The sequence below is a fragment of the Sapajus apella genome, unplaced genomic scaffold (genome assembly GCF_009761245.1).
Source record: "Sapajus apella isolate SASKATOON/1434 unplaced genomic scaffold, GSC_monkey_1.0 scaffold58, whole genome shotgun sequence".
NCBI lineage: Eukaryota > Metazoa > Chordata > Mammalia > Primates > Cebidae > Sapajus > Sapajus apella.
Window position 1 is genome coordinate 1,123,516 of NW_022436998.1, and position 26,407 is coordinate 1,149,922.

Below are 26,407 nucleotides of genomic sequence, written 5' to 3' on the forward strand. Positions count from 1 at the left end.
AAAAATAAATGAAAGTTATCCAAATAAGAAAAGAATTAAAATTGTCTGTTTGCTGATGGCATGATCTTACATATAGAAAACCTTAAAGATATCACCAAAAAACTCTTAGAACAAATAATTAAATTCAGTAATGTTGCAGGATACAAAATCAACACACAAAAATTGGCAGTGTTTCTATACACTAACAACAAATGATATAAAAAAGAAATTTTGGCCAGGCGCCGTGATTCATGCCTGTAATCCCAGCACTTTGGGAGGCCAAGGTGGGAGGATCACAAGGTCAAGAGATCGAGACCATCCTGGCCAACATGGTGAAACAGTCTCTACTAAAAATACAAAAAAAAAAAAAAAAAAAAAAATAGCTGGGCGTGGTGGTGTGTGCCTGTAGTCCCAGCTACTCAGGAGGCTGAGGCAGAAAAATGGCTTGAACCTGGGAGGGGGAGGTTACAGTGAGCCGAGATTGCACCACTGCACTCCAGCCTGGCGACAGACCAAGACTCCATCTCAAAAAAGTAAATAAATAAAATAAAAATAAAAAAGGAATTTTTAAAACAATCCCATTTACAATAGCATCAAAGAAATAAAGTATTTAAAAGTAAATTTAACCAAAAAAGTGAAAGGCACCAAGAAATATAAAACATTAATTTAAAAAATGAAGATGGTTGGCCACAATGGCTCACGACTATAATTTCAGCGCTTTGGGAGGCTGAGACAGGCAGATCATGAGGTCAAGAGATCAAGACTATCCTAGCCAACATGGTAATACCCCATTCTCTACTAAAAATTAGCTGGGCACACATCTGTAGTCCCAGCTACTTGGAAGGTTGAGGCAGGAGAATTGCTTGAAATCAGAAGGCAGAGGTTGCACTGAATCAAGATTGTGTCACTGTACTCCAGCCTGGCAACAGAGTGAGACTCCATCTCAAAAAAAAAAAAAAAAAAAAATTAAGAAGACACAAATTTTAAAAAGATACCATATACATGGATTGGAAGAGTTGATATTGTTAAAATATCCGTACTATCCAAAGAAATTTATAATTTCATTGTAATCCCTATCAAAATTTCAATGTTATCTCTCATAGATACAGAAGTCATCCCAAAAACATTCATATAGAACCACAAAAATACCCAAATAACCAAGGGAATCATAAGCAGAAAGAACAAAGCTGGAGGCATCACATTACCTGATTTCAAGCTATACTACAAATTAATAGTATTTAAAACAGCATGGTACTGGCATAAAAATGGATACATCAACCAGCAGAATAAAATAAAGAGCCAAAAAAGAACCCATGCAATACAGTCAACAGATTTTAGGCAAAGGTTCCAAGAATATGCAATTGAAAAGAGATAGTTTCTTAAATAAATGGTGAGAAAACCAGATATTCATATGCTAAAGAATAAAACTGAACACTTATCTCATACCACATACTCAAGCAACTCAACATGGATCAAAGACTTAAAGACCAGAAACTGTAAACTACTAGAAGAAAAGATTGAGGAAAAACTACATGGCATTGGCCTGGGCCATAATTGTTTAGATTTTACCCCAAAAGCAGAACAGCAAAAGCAAAGATAGACAAATGGGATTATGTCAAACTAAAAAGCCTCTGCACAGCAAAGGAAACAACATAGTGAAGAGATAAATTATGGATTGGGAGAAGTATTTGTAAACCATATATCTGATAATGGATTAATATCCAAAATATATAAAAGGGTTGGGTGCGATGGCTCACACCTGTACTCTCAGCACTTCCAGAGGCCAAGGCAGGTGGATAACCTGAGGTCAGGAGTTAAAGACCAGCCTGGTTAACATGGTGAAACCTCATCTCTACTAAAAATACAAAATTAGCCACGTGTGGTGGCACACACCTCTAATCCCAACTACTAGGGAGACTGAGGCAGGAGAATTGCTTGAACCCCAGAGCCAAAAGTTGAAGTGAGCTGAGATCAAACCACTGCACTCCAGCCTGGGCAACAGAATGAGGCTCAGTCTCAAAAAAAAAAAAAAAAAATACTATATGTATATGGAACTTAACTCCATAGAAAGAAAACAAATAATCCAATTAAGAAATGGGCAAAGAATCTCAATGAACATTTGTAAAAGGAAGACATATGGGCCAGGTGCGGTGGCTTACTCCTGATATCCCAGCACTTTGGGAGGCTGGGGCGGGTGGATCACTAGGTCAAGAGATCGGGACCATCCTGGCCAACATGGTGAAACCCCGTCTCTACTTAAAAATACAAAACTTAGCTGGGCGTGGTGGCACGTGCCTGTAGTTCCAGCTACTCAGGAAGCTGAGGCAGGAGAATTGTTTGAACCAGGGAGGCAGAGGTTGCAGTGAGCTAAGATCATGCCATGCACTCCAGCCTGGCTCCTGGTGACAGAGTGAGACTCTGTCTCCAAAAAAAAAGAAGACATGAGTGACTAAGAGATACAGGAAAAAGATCCTCAACATCACCAATCATTAGAAAGGTACAAATTAAAAACACAATGAACTATCACCTCATATCTGTTAGAATGGCTATTATCAAAGAGAAAAAAATAAGTGTCAGTGAAGATGTGGAAAAGGGGAACACTTGTGCACTGTTGATAGAAATGTAAATTAGTGCAACCATTATGGAAAACAGTATAAAGGTTCCTCGAAAAAACAAAATAGAATTACAATATGATTCAGTAATTCAGCTTATAGGCATTTACCCAAAAGATTTGAAATCAGTATGTCAAAGAGATATCTGCTCTCCCATGTAAATTGCAGCACTATTCACAATAGCTAATATATAGAACCAGTGTAAGTGTCCATTAGTAGATAAATGGATAAAGAAAATTTGGTATATATACACAATGGAATACTATTCAACCGTAAAATGAAAAAATTCTGTTATTTGTGACAACATGGATGGAATTGGAGACCATTATGCTGTTAAATAAATCAGGTCAGGAACAGAAAAACAAATGCCATATATTCTCACTTACATGTGGAATCTAAAACAACTAAATTCAAAGAAGCAGAGAGTAGAATGCTGATTACCAGAGGGCTTGGGGAGTTGGAGGGAAAAAGGAGATGATAGTCAAAGGGTATAAAGCCTCAGTTAGAATGGTGGAGTAAATCTGATCTCTTTTTGAAAATAATAAATTGCACAGCCAACTGAATATAGCTAATAATAGAGGACAATCCACCTTCCTATCCATGGATTCCACATTCATGGATTCAACCAAACTTAAATCAACAAAAACTGGAAAAAGAGACCAGGTGAGGTGGCTCATGCCTGTAATCCCAGCACTTTGGGAGGCCAAGATGGGAGGATCGCTTGAGCCTAGAAGTTCAAGACCAGCCTAGATGACATAAAAAGACCCCATCTCTACATAAAGACAAAATTAGTTGGGCATGGTGGTGTGCACCTGTGGTCCCAGCTACTTAGGAGGCTGAGGTGGAGGAATTGCTTGAGCCCAGGAGTTGGAGGCTGCAGTGAGCTATGATCACACCACTGCACGCCAGCCTGGGCAATGGGGCAAGATTCTGCTCCTAAGAAAAAAGAAAAGAAAAAAGTTCAGAAAAAAAATAGTGTACTGAACATGGTACAGATTTCTTTTTCTTGTTATTATTCCCTAAAAAAATACAGTATAACAACCATTTACATGGCATTTACACTGTATTAGAAATTATAAGTAATCTAGACTGGACACAGTGGCTCATACCTTTAATCCCAGCACTGTGGAAGGCTGAGGCAGGAGGATTGCTTGAGTTCAGAAGGTCCAAACCAGCCTGGACAAACACAGTGCAACCCTATCACTAGAAAAATTTTTTTCTAATTATCTGGGCATGGTGGTGTGCACCTGCAGTCCCAGCTACTAGGGAGGCTGAGGTGGGAGGATCACTTGAGTTCAGGAGGTCAGGCTACAGTGAGTCACAATTACGCCACTGCATTCCAGCCTAGGTGATAGAGCAAGACCAACTGAGAAGAAAAAAAAAAAAAGAATGTAGTTAGACTTAATATTGTTAATATTGCCTGCAGACTCATTATGAACTTAGAAATGTGCAAAACATGGTAGCACATCCAAGATTATGGAGAAAGAGAACAGACTGACAAAGACAAGATGGGGCCAGCCACTATTGTATTCCAGATGTGAGGTAATACACAACTTGATCTAGGAAACAGGCACAGGAATGAATAAAAATATAGAAATTGAAGCAGCATTGCAGACCCGAAGACAGAGAGTTTGGACATTAACCACCTATACAGGATGAAGGAGAGAGTAAGGGTAATGGAGATGCTTAGGACAAAGAACTGAATGAATCCAAAGAAGCACAGGAATGAATAAGAGTATAGCAATTGAAGAGACACTGCAGACATGAAGACAGAGAGTTTGGACATTAGCCACTTATACAGGATGAAGGAGAGACTATGGGCAATAAAGATGCTTAGGACAAGGGACTGAATGATTTGAGTTCTTATATTAGGTTGGTGAAAAAGTCATTGCAATTTTTGCCATTAATAATAAAATGGAGAGTGGAAGAACAAAGCACTTCAAAGGCAACTAAGACTGGTGTAAGATGAGGAAAAAAGGTGACAAAAAATTGACCATAACTATGGGACAGTTTAAAATATTGACTACAGGGAGTAATTAACATATAAAAAAAACTTTCTTCCTATTCAATCCTCTAGAATAGCATTAATTTAATAAGGCCGTTATAATTTCCACGTGACCTGTGGCATGCCTAATATGTAATCAACTGCACTAAGACAAACCTGACCCTCTCAACAGGTATACTTGCTAGACAAAGGTAATCATGTCCATTGGTAACAGCTTTACACAGTTTTCTAAGCTTATCAACTCAAAATTACACCAAGGCCAGGAAGGAGAGTAGAGCACTTATAAATCAACACTAATATTCCCTTCTGTTTAAGTGAATTTGAAAAATCAGTGGTTATGTACAAATAGCCTACCAAAATTAAGCTAGCTGATACAAAACATTGTTAGAAGAAATTAAAGAAGATCTAAATAAATGGAAAAACATCCCATGTTCATCTACTGGAAGACTTAATATTGTTAAAATGCATTACTTTCCAAATTGATCTGCAGATTCAAAGTGATCCATATCAAGATATTTGCTATCTTTTTAATAGAAATTGACAAAATTACCATAAAATTCATATGGAACTTTATATAACTAAAATAGCTAAGAACCAAAACAATCTTAGGAAAGAACAAAACTGGAGAACTGACACTTTCCAATTTCAAAACTCACATAAAAGTTACCCCCATCTGGGTGCGTGGCTCACTCCTGTAATCCCAGCAATCCGGGAGACCAGGACAGGCGGATGGCTTGAGACCAGGAGTTGGAGACCAGCCTGGGCAAAATAGCAAAATCCTGTCTCTACTAAAAATACAATAAATTAGCTGGGTGTGGTGGCACACACCTGTAAGCCCAGCTACTCAGGAGGCTGAGGGGGGGAATCACCTGAGCCCAGGACGTATAGGCTGCAATGAACCAAGATCATGTCATTGCACTCCAGCCTAGGCAATCAGAGTGAGATGCTCTCTCACAAAAAAAAAAAAAAAAAAAAAAAAAAAAAAAAGGACTGTTATACTGGCATACAAAAAGCTATATAGATCAATGAAATAGAATTGAGAATCTAAAAATAAATCCTCGTGTTTGCAGTCAACTGATTTTCAATAAATATACCAAGATCACTCAATGGGGAATGAATAGTCTTTTCAACAAATGGTACTAGGACAATTGAATATGCACATGTAAAGAATGAAGTTATACCCATACCTCACACTACAGCAAAAATTGACTCAGAGTGAATCTTAGGCCTACATGTAAGAGTTAAAATTATTAAACTATTAAAAGAAAACTTGGAGTGAATATTTGTGAAATTGGACTAAGGAATCATTTCTTAAATATGATAAGAAAATTGCAAGCAACCAACCAAAAAAATAAATTGGATTTCACAAAAATTAAAAACTTGTATTTCAAAAGACACTATTAAAGTGAAAGACATTTGACAAAATGGGAGAAAATATCTTTAAATAACATCTGATAAGAGACTTGTATCTAGAATATATAAAAACTTTTCCATCTCAATAATTTAAACTATATGATAACCTAATTTAAAAATGGGCAAAAGATCCGAATATACTATTCTCCAAAGAGATATACAAATGACCAATAACCACAAGAAAATACTATTTGGCGTCAGGAAAATGCAAACCAACCACATGGACCCACCTCACCCCCACTGGGATGGCTGGAATCAAAAAGATAAGAAGCATTAGCAAGGTTGTGGAGAAAGAGGAACCCTCACAACACTGTAATGAGAATACAAAATGCTGCAGCAAATTTCATGCCTAGGTTTTTTTCTGAGTTTTATATTTTTACCTCTTACATTTAGGTCTTTGTTCTAGCCACAGTTTCTCCAAAGATTAAGCATAGAGTTGCTGTATGATCTAGCAATTCCACAGCCAAGTATATACCCAAGGGAAATAATAGCATATCTATACACAAAAACTTATACACAAATGTCCATACCAGCATTATTTATAACAGCCAAAATAGCAACAATCAAAATAGAAACAATCAAAACCATCAACCAATGAATGGAAATATAAAATATGATATATCCACACCCAAATATTATTCAACAAATATAAAGAAATGAGGTACTGATATATGCTACATCAATGAACCTTGAAAACACTGTGCTAAGTGGCAGAAGCCAAACACAAAAGACCACGTACTGTGTAATTTCATTTATATGAAATGTTTAGAATAGCAAATCTACAGAGACAGAAAGTATATCAGTGTTGCCTAGAGCCACCCCCAGTATGGGGTGACTGTTAAGCATATGGCTGCCTTTTTGGGGTGATGGAAATGTTGTGAAATTGATTGTGGTGGTGGCTGCACAGCTCTGTGAAAAATACTAAAACTACTGAATTGTATTTAATGTATGAGAGTACAATATATGAATTAAACTCAATAAAAATGTTATAAAAATAAGCTAGATTGTAAAAAGGAACAATGCGCTTTTTAAATATAGTAATGAGGACAGAGCCACTGGTCACTGAAATATCAGAGATTTTACAATTTTCCTTAACATGGAATTAACAAAGAGGCTTCATAGCATTAAGGAAACCCCTCTAAATGTGTACAAAACTGGAGAATTTATATAGGTTCATTTTTCTGGTAAAGTGTCCATATTTTAATGAGATTATCAAATTAATTAGACCAGAACCATTGACCTAGCAGCAGAGAAGGTGGGGTGTAGGAATAATTTGCTTCTTCCCTTCTCCAGTTTCCTCAAACTATCTCATCTTCACTTCACTCCATCTAGAGCACATTTTTTTTTTTTTTTTTTTTGAGACGGAGTTTCACTCACGTTACCCAGGCTGGAGTGCAATGGCGCGATCTTGGCTCATCGCAACCTCCGCCTCCTGGGTTCCGGCAATTCTCCTGCCTCAGCCTCCTGAGTAGCTGGAACTACAGGCACGTGCCACCATGCCCAGCTGATTTTTTGTATTTTTAGTAGAGACGGGGTTTCACCATGTTGACCAGGATGGTCTCGATCTCTTGACCTCGTGATCCACCCACCTCGGCCTCCCAAAGTGCTGGGATTACAGGCTTGAGCCACCACGCCCGGCCTAGAGCACACTATTTGAGCAGTCCTGCTGACATTACATGGGCAATTTCGTGAAAGTCACCTTCATTAGCCTCTTTGACCCTGTGCCATTTTCACTTACTGACTGATTTTGCATTTCCACCCACTGCTATGAAATGGTTCAATAAAATAATGGTGGCCTCAGAGAAAGTATTTTCTTCTCTAGAGTTAACTCTTTTCAGTTTGTTCTGGATTGGGCCTCTTCTCAGTTCAAAGAGTACTTTGCATCTATATAAGTGTCCTGAGGGCATCTGTATTACCCTTCTCACACAGTTTCCAAATTGACCCTACCACTATTAAAATTCGCAATCTGAATCTTTCCCTCCTCAATTAAAGTTATCAAAGAGAATATCTCGTCTTATTACTGAAATTTCCCACACAGCCCCTATCATTTAGCTCCCATCTGATCCTCTAACTGAAACTAATATCTATAGATTTTTGGCAGTATGACAAAAGGGACAACTTGATTTTATTTCAGAATCTGTTTATATAGCCCACACTTTCAACAAGCTGCACTTCAAAGATATGAAAAGTCTTATAGCAAGTCTTTGACCTCCATTCTCATTGTACATATCTTTCTACACAACTCCTAGGATTACTTTCTCTAGTAATTATCTGCATCCCACTCTTATTAGGGCTCACACATATACCTGATCAAATCAAAACTCTGCATGCCAGTATTCAGGTCTGCAAGTTACAGACACATCCAATTCCACATTTGTCCAAATTTACTTTTGGTTCCATTCAGTTTAGGCCTTCCTTCTCCATCTCTTCGCCACCACACACCTCTGAACCTCTCATCAAGCTGTTCTACCCACCAAAAAATTGACTGCCGCATTGATCATTATAAATATTTTAAGATTTACACCAAACATCAGGCCCACCTAGGTTAAACCCTTCCATCTCACCCTCCCATATGCTGTGTGATATGACCATGTCCACCTTCAATTTATGGCTCTATGTTTTTAATTTTCTAACTTATTTGTATTTCCATTTCATCTGAGGTATGCATTCTGTCTTCCCTCAGATAAATTATTAGTACCTAAAAATAGTGCTGACATATTCTAATTGTTTAACAATTCAATTCTAAATCCTCCATGGTGCTTTGCGAGATCCATACACATAATATGTACTTAAAGTGCTTGTTAAGTGTTTCTTGCCTCACCACATAAGCAATCAGTATAGAACTAATCAATGAAATCAATGAACCATAAGATACAGGCAAACAAATAACATTTTACCTGTTCCATTTTGATCAGGAAACAATCAATAAAGTCCCGAGGATTGTTCATGTCCAGGGATTCTTGATGTTCTTTTATTCTCTCCAAAACATAACTTTTAACATAAGCAAAATTTTTAAGAACTTTGTTGTGACTTCCTGGGAGATAATCGATGAGAACCGGGAAATTATTGCAGACCTTAAAGATTTTTTTAAAAGTGATTAAATTAAACACATGTAATGAAGACATATACCGTAAGGCAACTGCTGGTTTAAAACTGGAGTGAATTTTTAAAAATTGTCTCCCTCTTTAAGAGGAGCATTTGATTGTACATACAAAGTAATCCTCTATACTGACAAAAAGATTTTAGGGAGAAAATTCTGAACAAGGGATCAAAGATGATAACTTCCTATACTCATATATTGTTTTTGGAATATTAAAATATCTTCATGTCAATTATCTCATTTTTTATGTTAATTCTTCTCTGCAGCCTTGAAATACAGAATGCCATGAATTGCTTTAATTCCCATTTTACAGATAAGAACAGAGCTAAAGGAAGTTTGAACAACATGAAATAGATCACAAAGCCACTCCCTGCTATTTCTACTCCTAGCAGGCAGTCTCAGAAGTGGAATCACTCTTTTATAACTGGGAGGAGTAAAAAGATACCATAAAATGTAATTCAGAATTTTATGAATAAGTACCTATACACCAGAGTAGTTAAGATACTTCTGTGAGTAAAGATAACACACAATTATCTTAAACTCTAAAGACAGACTTTGGGACATGCTAGCTCAGCACAGGGCAAAGCTGTAATTTTTTTAATGGTTCATACACCCAAAACCCCATCATTTTGTCATCTTAACCTTAATTACCTTGCTGAAGCATTAAACACCCCTATCCTATTCAGAGCTTCCTGGAAGCATCTGTGCTCCCAAACACTATCCCCTTTTGCCAAATAATGTCATGAAGAGGTCTCTAGATGTTGATTAGAGGAAAAGCCTGTGAGTAATGCCAACTTTTCAACAAGGGACTTCGATTTTCATTGAGTGTGTGCTCTTGGGTAGTCACCAAATTACAGACTTTGGGACCCAAGAAACTGGGTTTGGTGGTTTAGTGGAAAAAACACAAGCTAATGGGCTTGAATTCCAGCTCTATATTTGGGCATTTCTTTTCTTGTCTGTAAAATGAAGAAATCATCTCTTTCCCAGATGTTAATGCCACCATGCCAAGATATGGACAAGCTGTGGTGTTCAACCACTGACTTCACAGAGTAATGCCAGCAAAATTGCCACAACAGGCAGATCCACAGGCCCACCACTCCATAAAAACACCCAAAAATTCAAACAAAAAAGTCAGAATCAATTTTGACAGAACTCTGGAAAGCAGTCAAAGGTTTATAGCAAACAAGGAAAAGCTGAATTTAAAAAAAAAAAAAAAGGCAACTTAAAAATAGTAGAAAACCTCTGTGGGTTTATTTTTATCTTTATTTTAAGTTCCAGGGTACATGTGCAGGATGTGCAGGTTTGTTACATAGGTAAACGTGTGCCATGGTGGTTTGCTGCACCTATAAACTCATCACCTAGGTATTAAGCCCCGCATACATTAGCTATTTTTCCTAATGCTCTCCCTCCCTGCAACCCCAAACAGGCCCTAGTGTATATTGTTCCCCTCCCTGTGTCCAAGTATTCTCATTGTTCAGCTCCCACTTATAAGTGAGAACATGAGGTATTTGGTTTTCTGCTCCTGGATTAGTTTGCTTATGATAATGGCTTCCAGCTCCATCCATGTCCCTGCAAAGGAAATGATCTCATTCCTTTTTATGGCTGCATAGTATTCCATGATGTATATGTAAGTTTTGTGGTATGTTTATTTGCCCTTGTCCCACCTCCCTCATCAGCTTGGCAGTGATCTTGTCAAGAGCAGCCCTATTCCCAGTGGAGGACCCTAGTTCCTGGTTCTAAAGGGACCACAGAATATCTTATTTGCAAATAATTCTGTTTCTCTGTCTTACCTGTCTGATGACTACCATGGGCTAATATGAGGCACTTACCTTTTTTTCACCTGATTCAAAATTCACTCAGGATAGAAAAGCAATGGACATTTCTCAAAAGCCTTCTAAGACAAATGAACAACCCAAAGCTACCTGGGACAAATGATTATAGTTGAGGCACACAGTAGAGCACAAAAATCCTGAGAATAAAAGCTGGGAGATAGTTTCTTTGGAAAACTGGGTCATTCAAAAGTGCCTATATATACTAAGAAATTTAGAAAGCTATCAACATGCCCAGAGCAGGACAAGCTAACAAAAAAAAATGTGAGAAGGTGCTAGACTTTCACCTCTGGCTGATATCCAGACTCAGCTTAAGCAGCAAGTGAAGGCTATGAAAAGGAGTGTTCCAGCCAATCTGAAAGAGCTTGCTTCCTTCCTTCCTTCCCTCCTTCCTTCCTTTGTTTCTTTCCTTCCTTCCTTCCATCTTTCTTTCATTATTTATACATATAAATACATATAAACATATTTTTATACGTCCCTTTTCTGCCTCTTCACATTCAAGAAAATTTCCATCAAAACTAGCTGAACATAAGCGAAAAAGAAGACTTCAGAAACCACACAGGACAAAGAATACAGACTTTGCAAAAATAGTTTAGAAAAGTCAATAAAGAAAGCTACAGCCTTCAGAAGGGGAAGAAAAAAAAAAAACTATAACAGGCAACAAAAAGCCCTAAAGAGAGGAAAGATTCTGATTTCCAGAGTTACCACATAAGGTTACACATAATTTCCAGTTTTCAAACATTCATTTCACAGCTTGGTCCATACAAAATTTTGGACTGGGATTGAGGCAAGATGGCTGAATAGGAACAGCTCTGGTCAACAGCTCCCAGTGAGACCAGTGCAGAAGGCAAGTGTTTTCTGCATTTCCAACTGAGGTGCCTGGTTCATCTCATTGGGACTGGTTAGACAGTAGGTGCAGACAACAGAGGGCAAGCAGAAGCATGGTGGGGCATCACCTCACCTGGGAAGCACAAGAAGTTGAGAAAACTTCCTCCCCTAGCCAAGGGAAGCTGTGAGGAACTGCATCATGACGGGCAGTGCTATCCAGCCCAGATACGATGCTTTTCCCATGGCCTTCAAAACTCATAGACCAGGAGATTCCCTCAGGTGCCTATACTATAAGGACCTTAGGTTTCAAGCACAAAACTGGGTGACTGTTTGGGCAGACACCAAGGTACTGCAGGAGTTGTGGTTGTTGTTGTTGTTGTTGTTGTTGTTGTTGTTTGGTACCCCAGTGGTGCCTGGAACCCCAGCAAGACAGAACCATTCACTCCCCTGGAAAAGGGGTCTGAATCCAGGGAGCCAAGTGGTCTTGCTCAGTGGATCCCACCCCCATGGAGCCCAGAAAGCTAAGATCCACTGGCTTGAAATTCTTGCTACCAGCACAGCAGTCTGAAGTAGACCTGGGATGCTGGAACTTGATGCGGGGAAGGGTGTCCTCCATTACTGAGGCTTGAGTAGGTGATTTACCCCTCACAGTGTAAACAAAGCCTCAGGAAGTTTGGACTGAGTGGAGCCCACCACAGCACCACAAAGCCCCTGTAGCCAGACTGTCTCTCTAGACTCCACCTCTCTGGGCAGGGCATATCTGAAAAAAAGGCAGCAGCCTCAGTCGGGGCTTATAGATAAAACTCCTATCTCCCTGGGACAGAACACCTGCGGAAAGGGGTGGCTGTGGGTGCAGCTTCAGCAGACTTAAACATTCCTGCCTGCCAGCTCTGAAGAGAGCAGCAGATCTCCCAGCACAGTGCTCAAGCTCTGCTAAGGGACAGACTGCCTCCCCAAGCTCTGCTAAGGAGACTGCCTCCAAGTCTCCTAACAGGGAGATGCCTCTCAGCAAGGGTCAACAGACAACTCATACAGGAAAGTTTCAGGTGGCATCTGGTATGTTCCCCTTTGGGATAAAGCTCCAAAGGAATGAACAGGCAGCAATATTTGCTGTTCTGCAGCCTCTGCTGGTAATACCCAGGCAAAAAGTGTCTGGAGTGGACCCCCAGCAAACTCCAGCAGACCTGCAGAAGAGGGGCCTGACTGTTAGAAGGAAAACTAACAAACAGAAAGCAATAGCATCAACATCAACAAAGATGATGACCATGCAAAAATGCCATCTGAAGGTTACCAACATCAAAGACCAAAGGTAGATAAATCCACAAAGATGAGGAAAAACCAGTGCAAAAAGGCTGAAAATTCAAAAAACCTGAATGCCTCTTCTTTTCCAAAGGATCACAACTCTCGCAAACAAGGGAACAAAACTGGACAGAGAATGAGTTTGACAAATTGAGAGAAGTAGGCTTCAGAAAGTGGGAAACAACAAACTACTCCAAGTTAAAGGAGGATGTTCTAACCCAATGCAAGGAAGCTAAGAACCTTGATAAAAGGTTAGGGGAATTACTAACTAGAATAACCAATTTAGAGGAGAAGATAAATGATCTGATGGGGCTGTAAAACATAGCACAAGAACTTTGTGAAGCATACACAAGTATCCCTTAGCTGAATCAATCAAGCAAAAGAAAGGATATCACAGATTCAAGATCAATTTAATGAAATATAGTGTGAAGATGAGATTAGACAAAATAGAATGAAAGGAAGGAACAAAGCCTCCAAGAAATATAGGACTATGTGAAAAGACCAAGCCTACATTGGATTGGTGTACCTGAAAGTCACGTGGAGAATGAAACCAAGTTGGAAAACACTCTTTAGGATATTATCCAGAACTTTCCCAACCTAGCAAGACAGGCCAACATTCAAATTCAGGAAATACAGAGAACACCACAAAGATACTCCTCAAGAAGAGCAACCCCAAGACACATAATTGTCAGATTCACCAGAGTTGAAATGAAGGAAAAATGTTAAGGGCCATCAGAGAGAAAGGTCAGGTTATCCACAAAGGAAAGCCCATCAGACTAACAGTGGATGTCTCTGCAGATACCCTACAGCCAGAAGGCAGTGGGGGCCAAAATTCGGCATTCTTGAAGAAAAGAGTTTTCAACCCAGAATTTCACGTCCAGCCAAAATAAGCTTCATAAGCTTCACCACCAGGCCTGCCTTGTAAGTGCTCCTGAAGAAAGCACTAAATATGGAAAGAAAAAACTGGAACCAGCCACTGCAAAAACATACCAAATTGTAAAGGCCATCAACATTCTGAAGAAACTGCATCAGCTAATGGGCAAAATAACCAGCTAGCATTGTAATGACAGGATCAAGTTCACACACAACAATATTTACCTTAAATGTAAATGGGCTAAATGCCCCAATCAAAAGACACAGACTGGCAAATTGGATAGTCAAGACCCATTGGTTTGCTGTATTCAGGAAACCCATCTCACGTGCAAAGACATACATAGGCTCAAAATAAAAGGATGGAAGAAGATTTGCCAAGCAAGTGGAAAGCAAAAAATGAAATAAAATAAAAAATAAAGCAGGGGTTGCAATCATAGTCTATGATAAAACAGACTTTAAACCAACAAAGGTCCAAAAGGGCAAAGAAGGACATTACATAATGGTAAAGGGATCAATGCAACAAGAAGAGCTAACCATCTTAAATATATATGCACCCAATACAGGAGCACCCAGATTCATAAAGACAGAGACCTACAAAGAGACTTAGACTCCCACACAATAACAGTGGAAGACTTTAAAACTCCCCTCTCAATCATAGATCAACAAGACAGAAAATTAACAAGGATATTTAGGACTTGAACTCAGCTCTGGACCAAGTGGACCTAATAGACATCTACAGAATTCTCCATCCCAAATCAACAGAATATATATTCTTCTCAGCACCACATCACGCTTATTCTAAAATCGACCACATAATTGAATGTAAAACACTCCTCAGCAAATGCAAAAGAATAGAAATCATAAAAAAGTCTCTCGACCACAGTACAATCAAATTAGAACTCAGGATTAAGAAACTCACTCAAAACTGCACAACTACATGGAAACCAAACAACCTGCTCCTGAATGACTTCTGGGTAAATAACATAATTAAGGCAGAAATAAATAAGTTCTTTGAAACCAATGAGAACAAAGACACAACATACCAGAATCTCTAAGACACAGCTAAAGCAGTGTTTAAAGGAAAATTTATAGCACTAAATGCCCACAAAAGAAAGTGGGAAACATCTAAAATTGACACCCTAACTTCACAATTAAAAGAACTAGAGAAGCAAGAGCAAACAATTTCAAAAACTAGCAGAAGACAAGAAATAACTAAGATCAGAGCGGAACTGAAGAAGATAAGCGACACAAAAAGCCCTTCAAAAAAAAAAAAATCAATGAATCCAGGAAGAATCAATATCATGAAATGGCCATACTGCCCAAAGTAATTTATAGATTCAATGCTATTCCCATCAAGCTGCCATTAACTTTTTTCACAGAATTAGAAAAAACTACTTTAAATTTCATATGGAACCAAAAAGGAGCCCATATAGCCAAGACAATCCTAAGCAAAAAGAACAAAGCTGGAGGCATCATGCTACCTGACTTCAAACTATACTACAAGGCTACAGTAACCAAAACAGCATAGTACTGGTACCAAAACAGATATATAGACCAAGAGAACAGAACAGAGGCCTCAGAAATAATGCACCACATCTACAACCATCTGATCTTTGACAAACCTGACAAAAACAAGCAATGGGGAAAGGATACTCTATTTCATAAATGGTGTTGGGAAAACTGGCTAGCCATTTGCAGACAACTGAAACTGGACTCCTTCCTTACACCTTATTAAAAAATTACCTCAAGATGGATTAAACATTTAAATGTAAGACCTAAAACCATAAAAACCCTAGAAGAAAACTTAGGCAATACCATTCAGGACATAGACATGGGCAAAGACTTCATGACTAAAACACCAAAACAATTGCAACAAAAACCAAAATTGACAAATGGGATCTAATTAAACTAAACAGCTTCTGCACAGCAAAATAAACTATCATTAGAGTGAACAGGCAACTTACAGAATGGGAGAAAAATTTTGCAATATCTCCATCTGATAAAGGGCTGATATCCAGAATGTACAAAGAACTTAAACAAATTTACAAGAAAAAAAAAAACACATCAAAAAGTGGGCAAAGGATATGAACAGACACTTCTCAAAAGAAGACATTTATGTGGCCAATAAACATATGAAAAAAAGCACACTGCTGATCATTACAGACATGCAAATTAAAACCACAATGAAATACCCTCTCATACCAGCTGGGATGCTGATCCTTAAAAAGTCAGAAAACAACAGATGCTGAAGAGGATGTGGAGAAACAGGAAGGTTTTTACACTGTTGGTAGGAATGTAAATTAGTTCAACCACTGTGGAAGACAGTGTAGCAATTCCTCAAGGATCTGAAACCAGAAATACCATTTAACACAGCAATCCCATTACTGGGTATATACCCAAAGATTATAAATCATTCTACTATAAAGAAACATGCACACATATGCTTATTGCAGCACTATTCACAACAGTGGAACCAACCCCAATGCCCACCAATGTTAGACTGGATAAAGAAAATGTGGCACATGTACACCATGGGATGCTATGCAGACATAAAAAAGAATGAGTTCATGTCCTTTGCAGAGACATGGATGAAACTGGAAACCATCATTCTCAGCAAGCTAACAGGAACAGAAAATCAAACACCATATGGTCTCACTCATAAGTGGGAGTTGAATAATGAGAACACATGGACACAGGGAGGGGAACATCACACACCACGGCCTGCCAGGGGATCAGGGGCAAGAGAAGGGATAGCATTAGGAGAAATACCTAATGTAGATGACGGGTTGATTGGTGTAGCAAACCACCATGGCACATGTATACTTATGTAACAAACCTGTATGTTATACACATGTATTCCACAACTTAAAGTATAGTTTAAAAACCTAAAAAATAAATTTGGACTGTCTGATAAAATAACATAAATTATATCTCAGGAATAGAAGCTCTTGATCTCACCTGGATCCATGGGGAGCTCAGAAGCCTGAGGTTTTCATTGAACTTTTCCATCAAGTTAAGAAATCTCTGATCTTTATAATCAAATCGCTTATGGAAAACAACAGAGCAGATCACATTGCAGGGAGCACAGCCCAGGATGAAAGTGGGATCACAGGGTAAGGCTACAGGATTGGAAAGATTTTAAATTACCATTAAAATGTACATATAAAACACTTTGTCTCTGATAACAGAAAAAGGTAATTTTAGAAACTCTAAAGCAATAACTACCTAGAAATTCTCTTATCAACAGAAACTACAGCATATTTAAATTTAATACATCACTTTTCCCTTAAAACTGAATTAATCATTCCATCCTAGCTTTTTAATAATGGCTTTTCAAATACTGCATTTAATTCATTGACTTTTTTACACAATTCTGACCCAAGATGCCTGTTATTTTGAAGAGAAAAAGAAAAAATTTGAAGAGGCCACATTTAAAAGCACCTAATAATTCAAGTTTTCAATGCAAAATAACATCTATCTGGAAAGCTTGTAAACAATTGATTGATATAGGAAGGGAGAAAATAGGAACCTGAAAACCTCTTATATATAGTGAATATTTACAGGAACTGTGTGTAGAACCAGCAGATGGGGAGACTAAAGAAAGAAAGGGTATGGGGAAATTCAGGTTGACGGAACAAATGTAAAAAAGCAAAAGCCATCTATGTTATACAAGACAAAAACTAGCACAAATAAGAAGATTGATTGGTTTGCCTAAAATAAAAGTAAATAAGAAACTTTCATTTCAAACCTAAATTACAGATAGGGCAGACAGAAGAAGTTAAATTGATAAATGGACGCTTTTTATCTCCTTATTTCAATATTGAAAGAAAAAAAAAAGAATTTTCTACTCTAAGAAATGGTGTCTATTATCACCAGGCACTATCTTCAGTTTATTTGAACAAAGCCTGACCTCTTATAGAATCCTAGGTTATTGTTCTATCTAGCAATCAAAAAAATACCTTATGTCATTATAAATTTGATCATCATTTAGGTAATTCCATCATTTTACAAATAAATAAATTAATATAGAGAAAATTGGTTATTTGTGAGAGTTTTTAAATAAAATTGTTGTAATCAAATCATCAATGAACTTTACATTTGAGAGTATCATAAATGTAATTAAGAGTGACTTGAACAAAAATACTGTGCAGTAATGATGGGAAATTAAATAATAGGACCCTGTTTAGTTAACTGCTCCTATGCCAGGCTTCTTTTCAGCTGAAACGTGCCAGGTCACTAAGCTTTCAGAAATTCTTTTATTCTAGCCTGGAAGGCAGGGGATAATTTGAGATTATCAGTTTGAGATTTCTGTGTGTGTGTGTGTGTGTGTGTGTGTGTGTGTGTGTGTGTGCGCGCGCGCGCGCGCGCATCCACAAGATATTTATAGTGAAAATCTTGTTTCTGATCTTTCCTTTCACTTCACTTGGGGGAGTGTGTTAGGTTGTTCTTGCATTGCTATAAAAAAAATACCTGAGAATAGGTAGTTTATAAGAAAAGAGGTTTAATTGGCTCACAGTTCTGCAGGCTGTACAGGAAGCATGATGCTGGCATCTGGGGAGGTACTGGAAGCTTACAACCATGGTGGAAGGCAAAGCAGGAGTTTGCACTCCTGTGGCAAAAGTTGAAGCAAAAGAGGGAGGTGAGAGGTGCTACACACTTTTAAACAACCAGATTTCATGAGAATTCACTCACTATCATGAGGACAGTACCAAGAGAAATGGTGCTAAACTAATCCAAGCTGAAAATCAGACTCACTGTGACAAGTACTTTATTGGTGAATCCAACTGGGATGGGGAGAGGATAAATAAACTTTTAATCCCAAATCCAATTGTTTTAAAATTCACTGAGGATTTTGTTTCCATTTAGATATGGTGAGGTCAACAGATCAGGTTGCCCTGAAACAGACTGCCCTTGAAAAGATAGTTCATTGCTCACAGTTCCTAGAGGAGGGGCACTCCAAACCATGTTGAGGATGTGGGGGGGCAGGTGGGTGGGAGACCCCACAAGTGCTGAGGCAAGGGTCTGAAGCCTCAGCCTGTTTCCATATAAATAATGAAATAGAAAAAAAATTACAAATATAATCACATAATTATTCATAAGCCATCATAGATATAGATACCTAGATATATATACTCAGTATAACCTTAGAATTTTGCTAATGTTTCTCGAGTTGCAAAGTGTGCCCCTAAGGTGACATTGTGAAAGAAGTGACCCTAAGGCAAGATGCCGTAAGCTCTCTGTCATGCCTGTCCGTGTAAGGGCTGCTGGAGGGCACCTTGGCTATGCAGCAATGCCAGCACTGGGAAAGTGCCCACTGATTAGCACGCTATGGAAGGAGACGTCCGAGATATCTCCTTCCTCTGAGGAGTTAAGAGAAAACTCTGCTCCCCCAATTTCTTGCAGTAGGCCTGATGGCTGTCAGGGAAGCCCACAGACATCTGAGGGCTTAATTGTCTCTATGTGATTCTATGCTTCAGCGGTCACATTCCATGTCTACTTTCATGTTCCGCTTCTGCACCTGGTTCCTCTTTTTCTTGGAAGATAGAATCAGTAAAAGTAACATAAATCTTAATATCTTTGTAATTTCTTGACAAGTATGGAAAAAGTGCTGATGTATTATGCTCCTTCCCTCACCTCAGCTACTTGAATGTCCTGGGCACCTATCTCCAGGACACATGATTTACTTAACTCTATCACTGACCACCAGTGGCTCGCCCTAACTACCCTGCCCCCTGCTTTGTACTCAATAAAAGTCAGAGTGTCCAGACACTCGGGGCCACTGCCAGACTCTGTGCTTTGGTTGTCAGTGGACTCCTGGGCCCAAACCCTCTTTCTCTTGAGCTCTGTGTCTTGTGTCTTTATTCCCACAGTTTATCCTCTCCACACAAGTAGAGAGGAGCTCACAGGACCCTATAGGGCTGGATCCTATAGGGGCAGCCACACAGGAAAGTACCAGTGTTGGTCAGGAGACAACAAGAGCAAAAAGAACTCATGAGGCTGAGCCTTAATTGGGGTTTTCACAGGAAGAAATGAGTAAGATAGGGTGGGTAGACTGAGTAAGCCTGGGAATAGATAGTTTGAACAGTTTCTGTGGGCTCTGAGATACAGCAGTGGCCCATAGTTGTCCCATACTGGTCGTGTAATGATTTAGGACAAGGAGAATACAGTCAGCAGTCTGTAGCCATGGTGTATCATGAATTCAACTAACCCCAAATGAAAAATATTCAGAACAAAAATAAGCATCTGTATAGAACATGTACAGACTTTTTTCTTGATAACATTCTCTAATATAGTCAAATATTATAAATAATATTGTCAATATTCTCTAATATATGGCAAATATTATGCCATTTATAAGGGACTTGAGCATATGTGGATTTTAGTATCCAAGAGGAGTCCTAGAACCAATGACTTACTTATAAGGAGGGACAACTATATTGCATTCATGTGTGAGAGTTTGATAAAGAAGGTGGATGGGGCTCTGGGCTCTGGAGAGTTTGCTTTGTAAATCAAAGACATACTGTGGACAAGATATTTGCTATCTTTAGGAACTGTCTGACTTTGAGAGGGACAGTCCCTTCTAGGACCACAAAGTCCCCAAGATGTCAAAGCATCATAAAAACATAGAAAATAAAAAACATGATTAATACACAAAGACTAAGGAAAATATAAAGAAAACTGAACACAAAGCTAATTTACAACTAGGGAGGGTAGGATAAAGAGTTATTAATAATAGTTAAAATTTACTTAAATAAACATTTTAGGCTGGGTGCGGTGGCTCATGCCTGTAATCCCAGCACTTTGGGAGGCTGAGGCGGGTGGATCACAAGGTCAGGAGTTTGAGACTAGCCTGGCCAAGATGGTGAAACCCCATCTCTGTTAAAAATACAAAAATTAGCTGGGAGTGGTGGCAGGCACCTGTAATTCTAGCTACTTAGGAGGCTGAGGCAGGAGAATTGCTTTAATCCAGGAGGCAGATGTTGCAGTAAGCTGAGATAGCGCCACTGCACTCTAGCCTGGTGACAGAACAAAACTCCATCTCAAAAAACAAACAAACAAATAAACATTTTATAACTTGATATTTGATTAAACTGAAAGATTATGCTATAGCATATATTTTCTTAAAATATATAAAATATTACAGTAAATAGTAACATTAAATAACTCCAGCTGATAATTTTAATTACTTCTTAATTAACAGGGAAATTAAAATTGATAAAAGCTACACTAAAAATGCCTAGTCTCTTAAAACCATAGATAAAGATCATTATGGTAGAAATTGCAGACAAAGACCTTAGAAGAAATCCCCAGACATGTTAGTGAGGCTGACTGTACAGATTTAGACCAGCCAAATGAAAGTATATGTCAGTTGTTTCATGCTCAAAAGATGTAAAGACGTCATTCCCACTTTGTCTGTGTGACAAGTATTCCCTGGTGAAATGTTCTAGAATAGATAACCCACAACTACACTATGGGAAAACACTACTCTTTAATAATTTGAAAAAAATGAGACAAAACCTTCTAAATTCATGCTGTAATGATTTGAAAACAAAGTCTGGAACAGAATAAAATTCAATGAGCCTTTTATATTCACACTGTATGCAGAGTCATTGTGTACACACACAAGCATAGGTGCACAAAAGCTGCTTTGGCTCTTTGCTTCAAACCTCCCCCCTCCATATAAGGACTGACAACCACTGACTATAATGAAAGACCTGGCCACCCCTAGAAGGTTTCCAGGGATGTCATTAGAGAAAATAGCACTTTGTTAATGTCAGAATATTGTATATTTCAAGATAGCTAGAAATGTTCTCAACACAGAGAAATGATAAATATTCAAAGTGATACATAGGCTAAACACCCTAACTTGATCATTACACATTCTGTGCATGTAACAAAATATTACATGTACTCCAGAAATATGTATAAATGTTATGTATCAATTTTAAAATAAATTAAAATAAATTTTAGAAAAATTCTTCAGGGAAAAAAAAAAAAAATGTCACCCACCATTGGTTTTTCTCAACTCCTCCACAAGGCAGCGGGCTTCCTCTTGAACACGGTTCTCAATGCTCCTTTTCCCCATCCCAAAATTCCGCAGAGTCATGAGGGAGAAACGCCGGATCTCCTTCCATTTCTTTCCATTGCTGAAAAGGATTCCTAACAGAACAGAAAACAGAAAGTTGGAGGGAAATTCCAAACAAGAAGAGAGCTGACACTTGGCAGCCACATGGATGGGTCAAGTTCTGTCCTAGGAGCCCTTCAAACCTCTGTTTTCCATCCTCCCCATCCCTATAACCACTGCCCAATACATACACATGTACAGATACACATGATACATGCACATTTATACACATTTACCAAGTCCTTTATTAACTTTTTCAGCCACTGGAAAACTGCCTCTTCCAGAAAACTCCTCTCCATGATCAATCAGGGCCTCCTTCACTGCTTCATATCCATGCAACACCACAATGGGCTTCAGGCCAAATTATACAGTGAACACAGGGCCATAGACTTTTGAGAACTGAGCATAAAAAAGGAGATTCAAATAGTAGTAAAAGTCAGCATTTGGTCTATATATTGTCCATGATTCAGACTGATATTATCATCATAATGTTGACATTATTAATCTGTCAAATACTGCTTTAAATATTTGTGGGTTTTACATAAATATAATGATTATTGTTTTAGCTGCACATATACAGTGCCTTCAATGTGCCAGGCCATGGCCCAGGAAATTAGTATGCAGGTTATTACACTCAATCATCATATCAACACCTTGAACTAAATTTGTTTACTCTGTTTTACAGATAAGACAGATTGAATTTTAAATAATTTAAAATTCACTGTCAGTGTCCCACAACTGATAAATAGGAGGTCCAAATTTGAAGTCTGCTTAGTCAACCTCTGATGCCTTAGCAATTTATCAGTTCCCAATGTCCACATTTGAACCAATAATCAGCTGCTAGGACACTGCTTCAGGATCCCCTGCAAAGCTTATCCCATAGGGCTCCTGATGGAGGAATCCTGTCATCAATACTAAAATATCTATACCTTTTTAAATCACCCAGATGATTCTACTGCCAAGCCCACTCTTAGATCCACTGGTATAATTATCACAGAAAGAGAGTGGACCCAACAGAGGTAGTATAAGGACAAATGGCATCTCACAGAGGAACAATGTCTTCCATGCTGTACACTCATAGGTCACAGACAGCAGCTTTGTAGAGAGGCCATAAATATTCTGTTACCACCCTGATGGCCCTGACTTATTAATTCTTTCTTTCATTCATTTATGTTTATGATGAACTAATAGATATTTCTTTAACATCAGGCATGATTTGCTTTTTTAAAAAGTTTAATGATCATGGCTAATCTAAGCAAAGTACATAGCATATACCGCTACTGACTTCTCAAATAAAATCTCTAATCACAAAACACTTCCATTACCATTTTCCTTCAGGCAAAAAAAATTATTGCAAATGGCTGTAAAACAAAGAAAAGCAGCAGCCCTTTATCATTTTGATTCTACCTTACAACTTAAAATTTTTCTCTTCTGGCAAAATGCATTATTTTATTCCACTATTCCTGACAATGACACACAAAAGAAAAAATACTCCACAGGAAGTATTTGCTTTACAACAACATATTTTAAAAATTGATCTCTGGTAATACAGGATGAATGTTGAGGAATGTTCCTTTAATATAACATATAACCCATATAAATGACCTCCAGTAATACAGAATGTTCTATGTGACATTAAATGTTATATATGGCAAGCCCACAGCTAACATCATATTTAAAGATGAAAAGCTAAAAGCTTTTCTTGTAAGATCAGAAACAAGACAAGAACGCCCCCTCTGACCATTCCTGTTTAACAGAGTCTAGAAGTCCTAATCAGAGCAATTAGACTAAAGAAAGAAAATATTCATATAGGAATATTCATACAGGAAAGGATATATTCATATAGGAAAGGATGAAGTGAAGTTGTATGTTTCCTGATGACATAATCTTATATATAGAAAATCCTAAAAACTTCAGTACAAAAGGGCTAGACCTGACAAATTCAGTAAACTTGAAGGATACAAAATCAACATGCAAATATCAGTGGCACTTCTAGACACTAACAACAAACTGTCTGAAAGAGAAATTAAGAGCACAATTCATTTATAGTAGCATCAAAAAATAAGATATTTAGGAATAAATTTAACCAAGAAAGATCTGTATACTAAAAACTACAAATCATTGATAAAAGAAATTGAAAATGACACAATAAATGCAAAGATATCCCATGTTCATGGATTGGAAAACTAATAGTGGTAAAATATCCATACTACCCAAAGCTATATAGTGCTTCAATGCAATCCCAATCTCATCTCATTCTTCACATAAACAGAAAAAAACAATTTTAAAATTTGTATGGAACCACAAAAGACCCCAAATAGCCAAAGCAGTCTTAACAAAAATAATAATAATAAAGCTAATAATAGAAGCATCACACTTTTGAATTGCAAAATATGTTACAAAGCTATAGTAAGCCAAACAGCATAGCATTAGCATAAAAACAGACACATTGATTAAAGGAAAAGGATAGAGAACCCTGAAATAAGCCCACACATCTATAGTCAATTGATTTTTTACGAAGGTGCCAGGAACATACAATGGGGAAAGCACTCTTCAGCAAAAAGTGTTGGGAAAATGGATATTCATATGCAAAAGAATAAAAGAGAACCCTAATTTCACACCTTATACAAGAATTAACTCAAAATGAATTAAAGCCTTAAGCATAAGACCCTAAACTAAAAATTACTAGAAGAAATCATACAGTAAAACTCTATGACATTGGTCTAGGCAATGATTTATTGGATATGATCCTAAAAGCACAGGCAACAAAAGCAAAACTAGACAAAAGAGATTCTGACAATCTAAAAAGCTTCTGCACAGCAAAGGAAGTAAGTCATAGAGTCAAGAGACAATCCATAGATTGGAGAAAATATTTGCAAATCAGGCATAAGCTAAGGGGCTAATATCCAAAATATATAGAAACTCAAATGACTCAATAACAAGAAAATAAACAATTCTATTTAAAATGAGCAAAGGGGTTGAGTGCAATGGCTCATGCCTATAATCCCAGCACTTTGGGAGACCAAGGTGGGTGAACTGCTTGAGCCTAAAAGTTCAAGACCATCCTGGGCAACATAGGAGACCACATCTCTAGAAAATATTTAAAAATTATCCGGGCATGGTGACATGCACCTGTAGTCCCAGCTACTTGGGGGATTAAGGTGGGAGGATTGCTTGAGTTCAGGAGCTAAAGGCTGCAGTGAACCATGATCCCATCAGTACACTCCAGCCTAGGTAACAGAGCAAAACCCTGTCTCCAAAAATAAATAAATAAATAAAACAGGAAAAGGATTTGAGTAGACAATTTTGAAAAGAAGACCTACAAATGACCAACCGATATATTTTTTAAATATCCAACAAATTTAATTACCAGAGAAATGCAAATTTAAACCACAATGAGATATCACATCACAACTCTTAGATTGGCTATTATTATTATCAAAAAGATAAAAACATAACAAGTGTTGACAAAGATGTGGAAAAAAGTGAACCTTGGGTATGTAAATTAGCATAGTCATTTGAGAAAACATTATGGAGATTCCTCAAAAACCTAAAAATACAACTAATAGATGATCCAGCAATCTCACTACCAGTATATACCCAAAGGAATTGAAGTCAGTATGTAGAAGAGATATCTGTACTTCCCTGTTTATTGCAGTGCTATTGACAGTAGCCAAGTTATAGAAAAAACTTGTGTCCACCAATAAAGTAATGGATTTTTAAATGTGGCATATATACATAATGAAATGCTATTCAGTCTTTTAAAAAGGAAGAAATAATCTTATTTATGACAGTTTTTAATATTTATGACAGCATGGACGAATTTGGAGGACATCATGTTAGTTAAATAAGCCAGGCACAGAGAGATAAACTATGCAGAATCATAAAAAGTTGAACCCATAGAAGTATAGATTAGAGGCTGGGCACTGTGGCGTATGTGTGTAATCCCAACCCTTTGGGAGGCCACAGCAGGTGGATCATAAAGTGAGGAGTTAGAGACCAGCCTGGCAAATATGGTGAAACGCCAACTCTACTAAAAAATACAAAAATTAGCCGGGCATGGTGGCATGCATCTTTAGTCCCAGCTACACAGGAGGCGGAGGTTGCAGTGAGCCATGATTGCACCACTGCACTCCAGCCTGGGCAACAGAGTGAGATTCCATCTCAAAAAACAGAAGTAGAGATTAGAATGGTGATTACCACAGGCTGGCAGGTGGAGGTGGGCCAAATAAAGGGTGACACTAATCAACAGGTAGAGTTACAGTTAGATAGGAAGAATAAGCTCAGGTGTTCTACTAGACAGCAAGGTGACTATAATTAATATGAATGTATTGTATATTTCAA

At 37.9% G+C, this 26,407-nt stretch overlaps 1 protein-coding gene across 3 annotated transcripts in view; it reads right to left on the minus strand.

Moving 5' to 3' along the window:
• The window catches only part of LOC116528427 (cytochrome P450 2C18), a 104,777-nt gene that overhangs the window by 22,845 nt on the left and 55,525 nt on the right, over positions 1-26,407 (minus strand). For 2 of the 3 annotated variants that reach the window (XM_032245656.1, XM_032245655.1), the window contains 4 exons: positions 22,300-22,462; positions 21,949-22,098; positions 16,897-17,057; positions 8,907-9,083 (listed from right to left, as the gene is read on the minus strand). In XM_032245656.1, coding sequence (XP_032101547.1) covers positions 8,907-9,083; positions 16,897-17,057; positions 21,949-22,045 — 435 coding nt within the window. In that variant the 5' untranslated portion in view covers positions 22,046-22,098; positions 22,300-22,462. The remainder of the gene's footprint in view (positions 1-8,906; positions 9,084-16,896; positions 17,058-21,948; positions 22,099-22,299; positions 22,463-26,407) is intronic. The other variant, XM_032245657.1, reaches the window with a different exon arrangement.